General features: G+C 41.5%; 1 protein-coding gene across 1 annotated transcript; it reads right to left on the bottom strand.

The window, feature by feature from the left end:
- Positions 1-4,284: 4,284 nt before the first annotated feature.
- On the bottom strand, positions 4,285-12,752 carry pdcd10a (programmed cell death 10a). Its single transcript, XM_080053594.1, has 8 exons — positions 12,638-12,752; positions 8,829-9,023; positions 7,584-7,637; positions 7,254-7,371; positions 6,474-6,600; positions 5,108-5,186; positions 4,928-5,010; positions 4,285-4,450 (listed from the first exon to the last, which is right to left on the bottom strand). The coding sequence occupies exons 2-8, from the start codon at positions 8,919-8,921 to the stop codon at positions 4,369-4,371; spliced, it is 636 nt and encodes a 211-aa protein (XP_079909720.1). The 5' UTR covers positions 8,922-9,023; positions 12,638-12,752; the 3' UTR covers positions 4,285-4,368.
- Positions 12,753-13,220: the final 468 nt, after the last annotated feature.

Here is a 13,220-nt window from a genome sequence, read left to right as displayed (position 1 = left end):
AAGGTGGTGAAACTTCCATTTTTCAAACGTATGGCATTTCAAACAAATGCCCCTCCTCTGGCTGCTGTGTCTTGGCCTTGGCTGGGTATCATCCGTATAGGAGATTCGGCTGATTCCAGGAGCCCGAGCTTTGTGTCCAGAGGTTTGACTAAAGCCAGCAATGTCTGAGAAGCAATCAAGGCTAACGGCACACACACACACACACACACACACCCAGAGAGAGTTAACTAACTGCCCCCAGCAGCCCAGACATTGGCCACAAACACACACACACACACACACACACACAAGCTATTCTTTCATTTTATTATCCCTCACTCTCAAAGACTCGGGCTCAAGTTTCCTGGCAACCAAGCATCGTCAAAAAGAGTTTGCGAGTCCAGGCTTTACCGTCTACATATAACACAGTGTGTGTGTGTGTGTGTGTGTGTGTGTGTGTGTGTGTGTGTGTGTGTGTGTGTGTGTGTGTGTGTGTGTGTGTGTGTTTCTCCTATTCACAGATTAGCCACTGGAGAGAAAATAATCAGTGTGGAGGCACAATGACAAAAATACACAACCTGCACAGACGCTCGCACGCCGTAGCTACAGCAACACAATTCACAACATCAGTTTACATTGAATCAACCAAGTACTGATGTGAAACTGGACCTGAAAAAAAAGAAAAAACACACACACACCATCAGAGCTTTATAGGGGCAATGAAAGGGCCTTTGAAAGGACATGCTGCAGGTCAGACATCAGCTATGGGCACACACACACTTAAAGGAAGGGGGGAAAGTCTCCTAGGGATAGGAAACTGAGACAAATAGATTGTTTGTATGACTGCAAACATAAAAACACACAAAAGCATTCCATCCAGCACCAGATACTATCATTTCCTCTCCCCTCCCTTCTGCCTCAGTGACCAGGTCCAGTCCCCGCGTGTGACTTTAATGGCCTGGAATAACTTGAATTAGCCGATTACAGCGGTCGTCAACGGTGACAGGATCAGAAAAAATGAGGTCTCAGCAATTTCAATAATCAAGCTTTAAAAATTAACACTATCACAATTGGATTACAGTGGTGCATGCAGGAGCCAGCACAGAGCCGCAAAAATAGCCCGCCACAAATCCACCATGGAAAATCCCACTATTATACAGGGAGAAGAATGAAGTTGCTGGAATGGAGGGAAAATTGGTACGGATCTTAGTGCTGGAAGGAAAGAGGTGCAGGCTAAAAAAAGAGAACGCAAGGGCAACCGAACAGAAATGAGATACTTTTCATACAGCAATGCAAATCTGAAGAGAGACCCACTTTTTAAAATCTTTTCTCAAATGAGAAAAACTCTTTGATTTGCAATAAAAAAGTGAAGTAGGTTTTTTTCTCCCCCCGAAACAAACTTCATGACTCGTGTTCTGAAATTCAAATCCCTTTATTGTATTTACATTAGTTGACAAATGAAGACATTCGTGGTCAAAGTACATGTGTGCAAATAGCCTGCAGTCAAGGTTATATCATGACCTTTCTAAAACTGCTGCTTCAAACTCTTTGAAATGAAAATGAGTCGCTAGACATCAATTAAGTATTAGGCTGTTCGAAATATTCATGTGTAATTGAAGCTCTTGCAAGAAGAAACCTCCACCCTAAGTCACAGCCAGTTTTTGACTGTGTCTGCGATGACGTTTTCTAACTTCCTCTGTTGTTTTTCCCCCCCAACCCAAGTCTACTTATGCTGTTTGTTGCAACGACCTTCGACTGCTCTGTGGGATTTTGAATATGGATTCATAAACAAGACAATCTGTTTCTGAGCTCTAGGTTTTGCAGCTGTTGTGTTGTACCACTTCCCTGTGTGAGAGAATGTGGGACAGAGATTTTGCTAATTGATAACATTAAAGAAATGGTTTCTTTTTCCATAGATGCTGGTGGGTTTATAATAAAAACAGTATCATAATTTTCAAGCATCCAAACAACAAATTGAAATGTAAGATTTGTGAAACGGTGGATTTCCCTTTTGTAGAAATACATATTGTGGTTCCCAACACAAGTGTCATAGGATAAATACTTTAACCACTTCAGGCCGGCAACAACTTTACAAAATCAGAGAAGGAAAAAAATAACTCTTGTGTCCACACTAAAGCCCTAACCTCTGATGAGTAGTTAAACGTGTAAAATTTTAAAAGTTAGAGCCCACTTATATACAGCAAAAATGGTACATTATCCTAAAGTTAAGCATCCCTCACCACCATTTTTTAAATAGTTTTTCATCTACTTCCCCCCCCCCCACCCCCCGCTTGTATGTATGTGTTTTTTGTTCTCTTTTTTAAGCTGTGTGACCACTCCTATCAAGCTGTGTATTTTTCTGTTTGTAAGTGCATCGAGAGCAAAAACTGGAGTCAAATTCCTTGCAATTGTATACAGTTTATACAGTGGCATATCTATTGTTATTAGGCAGTAAATGTGTAGACATCACCAATATGTCTTTAACTATAGTATAAAAAAAAGAAAGAAAGCACAGCTGGTGAGTAACTGCTCACCTGGAAGACCTGTGTTTACGAGGCACTGGGTGAAGCAGCGAATACTAAGGGGCACTTTACACGGCCACGCAAAACGGTGCATACGCAGAAAAATTTCTGCGGTTGCACTATATCATTTACAGGAAAACAGCAAACGCAAACGCAAACGCAGGCATGAACCGCAGATTTTTGAGATCACCTCCGAGGGAGGATTTTTTGGAAAACTTAACGGTTTTGGTTTCCTGTAAACACCGAAACCATTTCCCCTAATAACGCTGACGTCACGGCTCCACCCTCACACATGCGCATTGCGTTTGGATATAAATAGGCATGCGCCGTCTTTGTAGGTCCACGTGCGCCAGTTGGAAAACAACAACAACAATGGCGGATCACCGAGCTGTATTCATTGTGCTCATGGACGTTGTGCTGTTGCTGATGCATTTGTTATCGTGCCACCAATCGCTCCTACAAGCAAATAGGGAAAGAGTTGTGCTCTGCCTGTTTTTCTAGCTAAATAAACGTGTGTCACTTCTATATGCCAGGGACACGGCTCTACATTAAAAAAACACTATCAGCGTGCAGCGGTTAAGTTAGGCTACTGTTCAACAAAAGGAGCATTAAGGCTACGGCTTCACAGTAAAAGCATTTCACTGGCTAAACATTCATAGCATTTCGCTGGACACACGTGAGTTGACTTTTATTTTGAAGTACGCCTAACAGGAAAATATCCGCTCACGAAGCCCCTTCACTATCAGCAAGTCTGCTGTTTTTCCGAGTTCAATGCGGTGAAATAAGATGACAGAAAGCTTGTCTTTTACAATATTTGTAACCCCAAGCTTACACCAACCGCTTTATGAACGTTAGTGGCATTAATTTTCGGTTACAGTAAGGTTTTATGCATCAAATTGTACCGGAAGAGCTATCTACTAGGCTGTGTCACCACTGACTATTGGCTTGGCATGGCTGCTACTTCAGCGATTTCGGCCCGTTTCCTCTGAAAACTTTGTGTACGGGTGAAGATGTCAGATAAATTGTGTCTGAACGGGGTTTTTTTTTTTAAAACCAAAAACGGGAAAACTCACGTTTTCACCGTGTAAAGTGCCCCTAAAACAGTGCAGGGCAAAGGGAGCACAAAGTCTGGATTTTCATTCCAAAAAGGTTACTACAGACTTCGACTTCTTTACAGGATTTCAGCCCCTCAGATATGATGTGTGTGTTCTGGCGGTGGCCAACTGCGTTATACCATTTACAGACTTAAGATTAGGTTTTACAATATAAAAATAACAATAAAATAAGAGTTCCTAAAGATGAGGGAATGTATAAAGAAACTGAAGTCCACTTATTGTTCTTTCTTTTTTTTCATTTCCCAAGACTTGTTTGCTTTCACCAAACTTTTAAAGGATGTGGGAAATGATTCTATTTTCTCTCAGCTTCTTCAGAACTACACACAGCACTGAACAGAGGGGAATGTATAAGAGGGAACAAAGAAATATCGACTTGAGAATCTGATAAAAGAACATACATAAAAGAGAAATAAAAAAAAATCCCTAGCAATTACTGTCAACCTGATTTGCTTTGAACCTCAAACTACATGATCCACCCGCAAAGTCATAGAATTATAAATTATACACACAAAAAAAAGGTAAAATGACATTACAAATTAGAAAGCCTATCACCTATATTCTCTGATAAAAATGTCCAATCTGTGTGTGTGTGTGTGTGTGTGTGTGTGTGTGTGTGTGTGTGTGTGTGTGTGTGTGTGTGTGTGTGTGTGTGTGTAGGTGTGTGCGCGTGTGTGCACGTGTGTGTGTGTGTGTGTGTGTGTGTGTGTGTGTGTGTGTGTGTGTGTGTGTGTGTGTGTGTCTTCTCTGTACTGCTACACCACGGTCTTGAAGGCCTGCAGGATCATGTTGGTTTGGTGGATGAGCCGGTTGGCGCTGCCAAACACGTTTATCACTCTGGAAACAACCGGAACAGATACACAAGGACACGTGTGTCAATCACACAGCAAAGAAACCTTGGCAACAGTATGAGGAATGATTGAGGAAACACTTTGATCTGGCTGGAATGGAGAATGTCAGGCTTCAGAGAATACAAGCCAGCTTGAATCCACAAGAAATGGGTCAAGGGAATTATTCAGCAATGGTGGATTTGATAGAAGCGGGCCTGTGATCAAACGACAACCATTTACATGTTGGTGACAGTGTGTGTGTGTGTATGATTGTGAATGGGAGTGTGTATGTGTGCGAGTATGAGTGTGAGTGTGAGTGTATGTGTGTGTGTGTGTGTGTGTGCGTGTGCGTGTGTAACTAGTAAATGTGTTGGTATAGCTGTGCGGGTTGCATATGAACAAGTGAATGAGGAGCTGGAAACAGGAAGAGAAACAAACAGTAAAAAGTCCAGAAACAAAATAAACTAATAAAACGGTGTCATACTTTCCATCTTTGAAGTAGGTTTTGAGAGTGTCACTGAAGCTCTTGGAGTATTTCACAAACTCTTTCTTCTGCTTTTCCAGTGCCTAACCAACAAATACAGACAGCCTTTCAGCTCCACTTATTTCACAGCCACTGGATTTTAAGCGCTCGCATTTTTTGCTGCCTTGCGTATCCACTCACCCGTCTATTCTGATACTGGTATTTCCTGAAGACAGTATTAACTGCATCGAGCAGCTCCTTGATGGCACTGGCAATGTCTCTGTGGATAAAACACACAAGTAAAGGAATGTCAAAAACTAAAAAATCTCAAGATCAGGCAGTGATTTCCTAAAACTATACTTCCTTGATTCCACTCGTTGTCTCCGTCTCTTCCCCCTTTTCTTTCTCACATATATGCTTTCAGCCTCAACTTTTTCTCCCCCTCATAAGCACTCTCAAAATCTGCCATTGCATAACGTTCATTCTTCAGCATTCCTTTTGAATTGATTTCATTTCTAAGCCCTCCACTGGGTAAGTTACTTAAGCGGTGACTCACTAAGAGTATTGAATTCGATCAAAAATAATGGCAAAGTGGGCCAAGAAAATAAGAGGTCTTCCACTTTCCCTTATACTGTGTGCGTACTTGTGTGTGCACATTGTGCGATGGACAGGGATATAAAATGACAGGCAAGGACCATAGGGTTTTGACAGAAATGCCTAAGACTATGATATACAGTATGTTTGTGTTGCACGTGTCATTTTCAATTTGACAACAACGCTGACCTCAATCAATTTACTTTCAACCATTTATTGATATAGCACAACTGACTAAACAATGATGGTTCTGTAGAAATAAAAATCCCAAACTTGTGGCGGTGCTCGAGGTGTAGTGGTTAAAGCTAGCACCCCCTGGAGGCTCAGTCCTCATCGTAACAGACCCGGATTCCAATCCGAGCCGTGGTCGGTTCTCTGCATGTCCTCCCCTCTTTTCCCCATTTCAACTCTGTCCCTCCAAAAATATGTCTAATAAAGCGAAAAACGACCAAAATCTTAAAAATATATATATTCCATGCTGCAGTTCAGCTCGTGGACTCGAGCCCTTAAAGTGTGTTTGCACACAGTGTGAAGCAAGTTTTCACCCTGTGTTATTCACATTTCATAAGATAGTTTTTGCAGTCCGTGTTTCTTGGTCCTTAACAGCCAATGTAGCAGAATTACAGACATTGTGTGAGCGTGCATGTTTTTGTTTTGACCCTGCACTGACCTCACGGCTCCCCGGGAACTACTAAAAGGTTAGATTGATTTTCAACTTGTGCTGACTCATCTTTGTCCCATTACTCTGCATTAAGCAAATTTGCATCTATTCACAGCCACTGAAGTAATGGTTTGACTTTGGATTCAATTGTGCTTCATTCCAAAACTTACTTGAAACAAACTAACTTAACTGGTTTACTCGAGACATTTTCTGGCCGTTTGTATAAAGTTCATATAGAATTAGTCCTGTTCTATACAGCACACACACACACACACACACACAAACTAACATCCACACACTGAGCTGTCTTACTTGATGGTCTGCAGGAAGCCTACTCTATCATTGATCTCGTCTGGTATGGTGCTGAGAACATGTTTGAGAGCTCGGGCCCTCTCGTTCAGATCCTGGAACTCTGGTTCTCGCCTGTCAATGGTGAACTCTGGAAAACACAGGGAGGAGATGAGGAGAAAAAGTACAGATGCTCAAAGTCCTCAGTAACGGGCACGTGGACTTGCATGCAAATAGCTCCAGGGGACACTGTAATGAAGCAATTAATAATGGTGGCACATGCCAGCAACACAGTGCACACCTATGAAATGAATACAGGATGAATTGCACATGTGTGGTTGTGCGTGCACACACACTTTAAAGTGACAGTGTTCAGTTTGTTAAAAGGAAAGGCAGGATCGAGGTAGAGCTTGGGCTGTGCCATGCAGGAAGTACATTTAAAATTCATCCAAAGTGCGTGTGTACGTGTGCGTGTGTGTGTGTGTGTGTGTATGCATGTGTGAATTCATTACTACCATCAATCACTGTAGACGGCATAAGGAATTCAATTACAGACAGGAGCGAAGATTTGAGAACAGGGAGAGCGGGCTGATTTGTGGAGAAACAGCTCCCCCTGGTGGAAAAGAAGGCTGATGTAATATGGGCTGAGGTGTCACAGAAACCAAAGAGAAGCTGTATGGTGTATGGTGTATGGTACAATGATATAATGCTGGCACTGTATGGTTGTCCTATATGACACATCATATTCAGAATACTTCCTATTCCGCCTTCTTTCTGTCTTGTGTGCACCATTCAGCATCCTACCTTCCACATCGTCAGCAGCCATGCGGAGCAGAGCCTCGTTGTAGTTGATTTTCAAGTTCTTCTTCTCCAATATCTTCACAACAAGGTCCTGGGTCAGACCGGGGTTCTCCTTCTCTGCCTTGAAACACACAATCAATACAGATGCACTGACAAGCAATCACAGTCAGCCTTGCTCTTTTTCAAATCTACCAAAGAAACAAAGACGTAATATTGTAATGGTTTAAAAAAAATAATGAGAATAGTCTAAGCAGAGTTATGACAAAAAAAGATGGCCGTTCATGCCATGAAACGTTAACAAACCGACAAAAGAATCCTTTTCTTTTTTTTTACCTTTATAAACGCTGCCCTCAAAGTCTGCGCTGCTGATAAGTTGACTTTCTCCAACTGCAAGTTATAATACAAAGACACACAGGCATCCGTCAGTAGCAAAGAGCACGCCACATGCACACACACACACACAGCTTAGGTGTCATCATGGCCTCTTTTTTGTGCTGAAATGTCGTTCTGCAGAAAGTACATACAAACCAAGCATCCTGCAATATCAAAAGGAGGACACTGTGTTATTGTACTTTGAAAAGCGGTGTTGAACCCGCACATATACCATCCTTCATCTAAACTATGGGAGGATTAGATTCTATTCCATTGCTCGGGGGTTGAGGCTCTGGCATTACACAGTGCATCACTGTTTCAAAAACCACAAGTATAAAAAAAAAATAAGTGTATTTTAATATCAATTCCCTATCAGGCAGGCTTCACAAAAGGAATGTAAAATACCATCAAATCACAAAGGAAAAACTTTAAATGGCTGCACAGATCAGATGTAAGATGAGAGGAGATTGTGTGGAAGGGACAGTTTAACGTCATGTTCATAATGAGAAATCCCAACAAAATTCAATGCTGTAGTTTGGTCTGGCTGTGCGAGACTAATCCATCCGTTGTTAGATAGTGAGATATTCCAGCAGTGGAAATGTTTGCACTAAGTTTAGGATTTAGGATGGCGGTGAATCTGTACAATACATTTCAGGGCAATCTTTTTTAGATAGTTGTCAAGATATTTCAGTTGGGACCATAAATGCCAAACGTATGGCAGTGCTAAAAGTTAAGAGGACGTCCGAACTCAGTTATCAGGATTTATCCTAAAGGACCTATGAATGTGTAGAACGAAATGTCACGACAATTAATAAAATAGTTGCCGAGATACTTCAGTCGGGAGCAAAGTGGTGGATCGATAGTTCCTGGCCAACACTCCCATTTCTGAAGCTATGTTGCTAGCATGGCTCACAAGTAAACAATACAACACAAATAAAAATCAACTTAACTGTTTTGACTCAAATGTGCATGAATACATAGAGGTGCATTATATTGATACAAATACCGACCACATATGGCAAGTAGCATAGTAGCAAAAGTTGTTGTCAACATCTACTGTTTCCCTTCTTACTATTCTGCTACACAGCAGACATTTAACACACATTACAATCTTTGCTTCATGACCTGAATTCTCGCCACAAAGTCTCATCCTTATCTAACTTTTTGTATGCAACAAACCTATGCCTTAACAGTGCCTTTTGTTACCTGGTTAAAGACAGGATACATCACGTTGTAGAGAGCCATGGAGCCCGATGAGGCGGTGTCAGCTTCATTCTTCATGTCTTCCATGGTCATCATCCACCAATCAATGGCCCTGTGTGCGTGTGCTTGTCCACTGATGCCAGTTTCCCCCACGTTCAATCACTGGCGGAGACGGACAGAATGGGAGCAGACCAGGACCTGAAGAAGACAGGAGGAAGAAGCAGGGGAGAGAGGGATGGTGGGGGGGGGGGGGGGTGGAAATGAGTTCATGACAGTGGAGAGGATTTAAGAAAGAAATAGATTCCAACTTGGTTATAGTCAAAGATTGAATTCATTCATTAAAGCTATAGTGCGTAACTTATGAGGAATTCCAGAGTTATTACAACAACACTGTCGGTGCATCTACATGAGGTAAGCCTTTTGTGATCACGCAAGGATTTTCGTGGGATTTTTCTGAGCTCCTGCACCAGTGTTGGGGGGGGGGGGGGGGGGGGTGACAGTGACACTAGTTTGTAAAAAGCTGCCATACTGAGAAATACAGTGAGGGTTTTGTGGAGCTGATAGGCTTAACCGACTTTGTGCCAACTGGTATGGCGATGGCTTGAATATAACCTTCATTTGTATGAAAAAGGACCGCACTGTAGCTTTAAAGACATTTTATAATAATTCCAACAGCTTTATTCCTTCTCATTACTTATTATAAAAACCCAGTGCATTCCACTTCCCAGAAAGCCTTTCAGTCAGACATGATTATTACATAGCAGCCACATTGCCAAGTGGCGTGTGCTTTTGCTGTTCCACTGGGTGCAATGGTGGTGACAAATCTGCCATGAGTCACACCTCAGTAGGGGAGTAGTCTCTTCAATATCATTGATGTAATACAAAGATCGGTAATATAAATCTTGGTGGTTTCAAATAGTAGAAAAAATATATCCTCTTTTAACTGGCGTGTGTGTTCATGTGAATCAGCCAGGACCAGTTCTTCCTCAGGCATTGTTTGGTGTGTGTGACACTTTAACAGGATCTGGTCTGACATCGTTCTTAACTCTGCTCCTCCCTACAATCCAGTGTTTAGCAGCAGCAGCAGCAGGGCAGGGACACTCACTTAAATGCCAAGTGTGTCTTCACCTTCACGTGTGTGTGACTAGTCTGTTAAACATCCCAGTGAGACTCCGCCTTGTCACCAGACAAGTGACTTCATGAGTGTATTAGATGCTTTCCTCTGCCCTCTCTGATACTATTACGCAACGATTAAGGTTATACACACGGGTCAGGTGTGGCAGTGTTTATGGAGCTGACAAGGATATAAAACACATAGGCATTTGAAAAACAGCTGAGAAGGGAACAACAACAGACATGGTTACAGACGGCCCTTTCTAATGGAAATTGAGACCGGGCTGACATGCAGAGTGTTGCTGCCCTCTCCTGTTGAAATTTCCAAATCTGTGTAACCCCTGACCATTACTAATGGGTATGGTCGTGTGTGTCTTCTGAAATGTACTGTGTTGCACCTGTAATCAAACTCAACCGTGATGTCACAGGGTCCTAAAGTATGACACCTGTATGTATATCACTGAAGCAAGGACAGAACTTAAACCACTGGAGGTCGGCAAAGACAACATGTTCAGGGTGGGTTCATTTACTCTTTAAGAATCAGAGAGAAGAAACTAGGAATGAAAGAAACTGAGATACATTATAGTGATTTCTGTATAATGCAAAATAGAATTCCATTTAAACACAGTCAACTGTGGATGCTGTTTTCCAATGCTCCTGTATTATGAGGCCAGTGTCCTCTCCTTCTTTAATAATCCTAGAGAAATAACAAAAGAGAATTGAGTTTCCTAGCAACCTAATTTCAAAGAACCTCACATTTCTATTACATATAGAGTTTTTCTTGGCCCAACATGGGGATGAGTTAACATTTACTGCTTGTATGTATGTAACTCAGACATCCACAAAGAAAGAAAGAAAGAAAGAAAGAAAGAAAGAAAGAAAGAAAGAAAGAAAGAAAGAAAGAAAGAAAGAAAGAAAGAAAGAAAGAAAGAAAGAAAGAAAGAAAGAAAGAAAGAAAGAAAGAAAGAAAGAAAGAAAGAAAGAAAGAAAGAAACATTTCAGCAAGGATATTTCCTGTCCAAACAAAAACAAAATTGCCCTCTTTCATTCGACCAAATTCAAGAAAGAAGAACTGGTCTGAAACTAAATTAATTCAGGTTGGGTCAAGCCATAATTGATCAATTATGATTAAGTAATTCCTCCTAAATGACTTGCTTCCTCTGATGGAGTCTGCTACCATAGTACCCACAGCTGCCCTGGGGCAGACTGACGGAAGCGTGGCTGCCGTTTCGCGCCAAGACCGACCACCACCTCAAACATACAGCATTCATACACATTCACACGAGGCAAGGTGGATGAAGTGTCTTGCCCAAGGACACAACAACCATGACACAGGTGGCCAGGCGGGAATCGAACCGCCAACCCTTGGATCATTGGCCAACCCGCTCTTCCAGCTGAGCCACAGTCGCCCCAAATAAACATTTCCACGGGTGGATATTCAACCTATCAAACACACGTGTGTCACAAATGACCATAAGTACTGCATGGTGTGCCTGCTGCAGGGTTCCTTTGTATTCATTAGTGCTTTACCTGCTACGATAAGTCAAAAAGTGTGTCAGGACAAAGTTATTGTTGACAACATTTGTAGTGACTTGTGGGACCCAACAATGCTCTTAAAATGTAAACCAGAGACTCACCACTACACTAAATATTAAATGTGTATAAAAACAAATGGGTTTTTGCCTGGCACATTTGGATCTAGTCGAGTTTTAAGCCACCACAACTTGACACTAATAATGGTTCCTACAGCTTAAATGTGGAGTCAGCTATTTTGGAGAATGCTTCAAAAACTTTTTTTTTTCCTCAAAATCAGTGAATAACTCCTCACGATTAGCTACCTGACTGTACTGTTTGTGCGCTGAAAAGAAAACCTGGTGTTAATACACAGCCTATGCTCTGTAAAGAGGTTTATAGACAAAGGGTAGGCCTATAAACAAATGGGCCCACAGAAGCTGGCAACAGGCCCCTTTACAGAGCCTAGGCTGTGTATGAACACTGGATTGTTTTTAAGCACACATATTATTCACTGACTTTGACAAAAATTGATTTTGACAACAAAAGTTCTCCAGAATCGCCGACTCCACCTTTAAGGCAGAAGTTATTTTTAAAGACTTGTTTCATGACACACAGAAATGTTTTAAGATCTGTATGAACCCATGTGACTAAGGAAATAAAGATAAGGGCAATACACTCTGTGACATTAACAGGAGGAGCACCTTCATTTTGCTGTGTCAGTTGTTCCCTATTTGACATGATGAGATAGGTGTCTCCTTTCCGTTCTTCATTTAATAGCCTACTACACCAGCATTCACCGAGCTTTGTGGCAGCTGAAAGTGATGTGATGTGACTTTGTCCAAACAAGTATGGCTCCTAAAACAACTTGAAAAGTGAAAACTATCATGTCTCTCTGGTGGACAGAGTTGACAGTTAACAACATGACACTTATTAGTGTTGCAAACGAAGAGAAGATGAGCATTGAGCCGGTGACAAACATGTTTGAGCAAACAATGAAGACCTACTACAGGTAGCGTGAACGCGCTAACATGACATTAGCTATTTGGAGCAGGTGAACAACTCAGTCTTTAGCCAAGTGGCGCTATGTCGCTAGCTAAGTGTCTGGTTATAAAACAGCAAAAATATAAAAGATGTAACAACAATATGACAAAAGTATCAGTTATTTTATACGACAGGCAACTCACCCTATGTAGTTGTGGTTTGTGTCTCATTCAGGAAGTTTTCTGGCTGACAAAACTGTCACCGAGAGCCAGGGTAGGCGGCGTTGTGCGTTGGTATCGCACGAGAGGCTGTTTGTAGTTCTTTCGGTAAGCGTTCCTCGTTCGTCATTATTGTAATGGCCACTGAAACAGACTACATATCCCCAAAGGTACAGGTGGTGTGCTTTTTTTAACCCTTGTAACGCTTTTGTTGACAGAGTTACGTAGAGCATTTTAGCGTTTTCTTGCTGTTACAAAACGCACATATATTCTACATAATATAATATATAATATTAAATATCGTTCTTTATGGGTAAGCTGAATAAACATCGCTTAAAATAACCACAAATTAAAAATAGCCCTACAATTTTGTCAGATGAAATTAAACACTATGAAGTAACAAATGTGGCCGTGCTAATGTGACACAATCTCAGCAACTCGATAACAAAACACAAAGATGTCGTGAGGATGTTCGAAACATTTATTTGGTAAAAGGTTAACTAAATTGAACGTTTGCATTAGCGAAGACGGAAACAGGACCGAGTGATTGTTCTCTTGTCATGTCTAT

Source organism: Ammodytes marinus (genome assembly GCF_949987685.1).
Source record: "Ammodytes marinus genome assembly, chromosome: 3".
Taxonomy (NCBI): Eukaryota; Metazoa; Chordata; class Actinopteri; order Uranoscopiformes; family Ammodytidae; genus Ammodytes; species Ammodytes marinus.
This window is presented reverse-complemented; position numbering and strand designations above follow the sequence as displayed.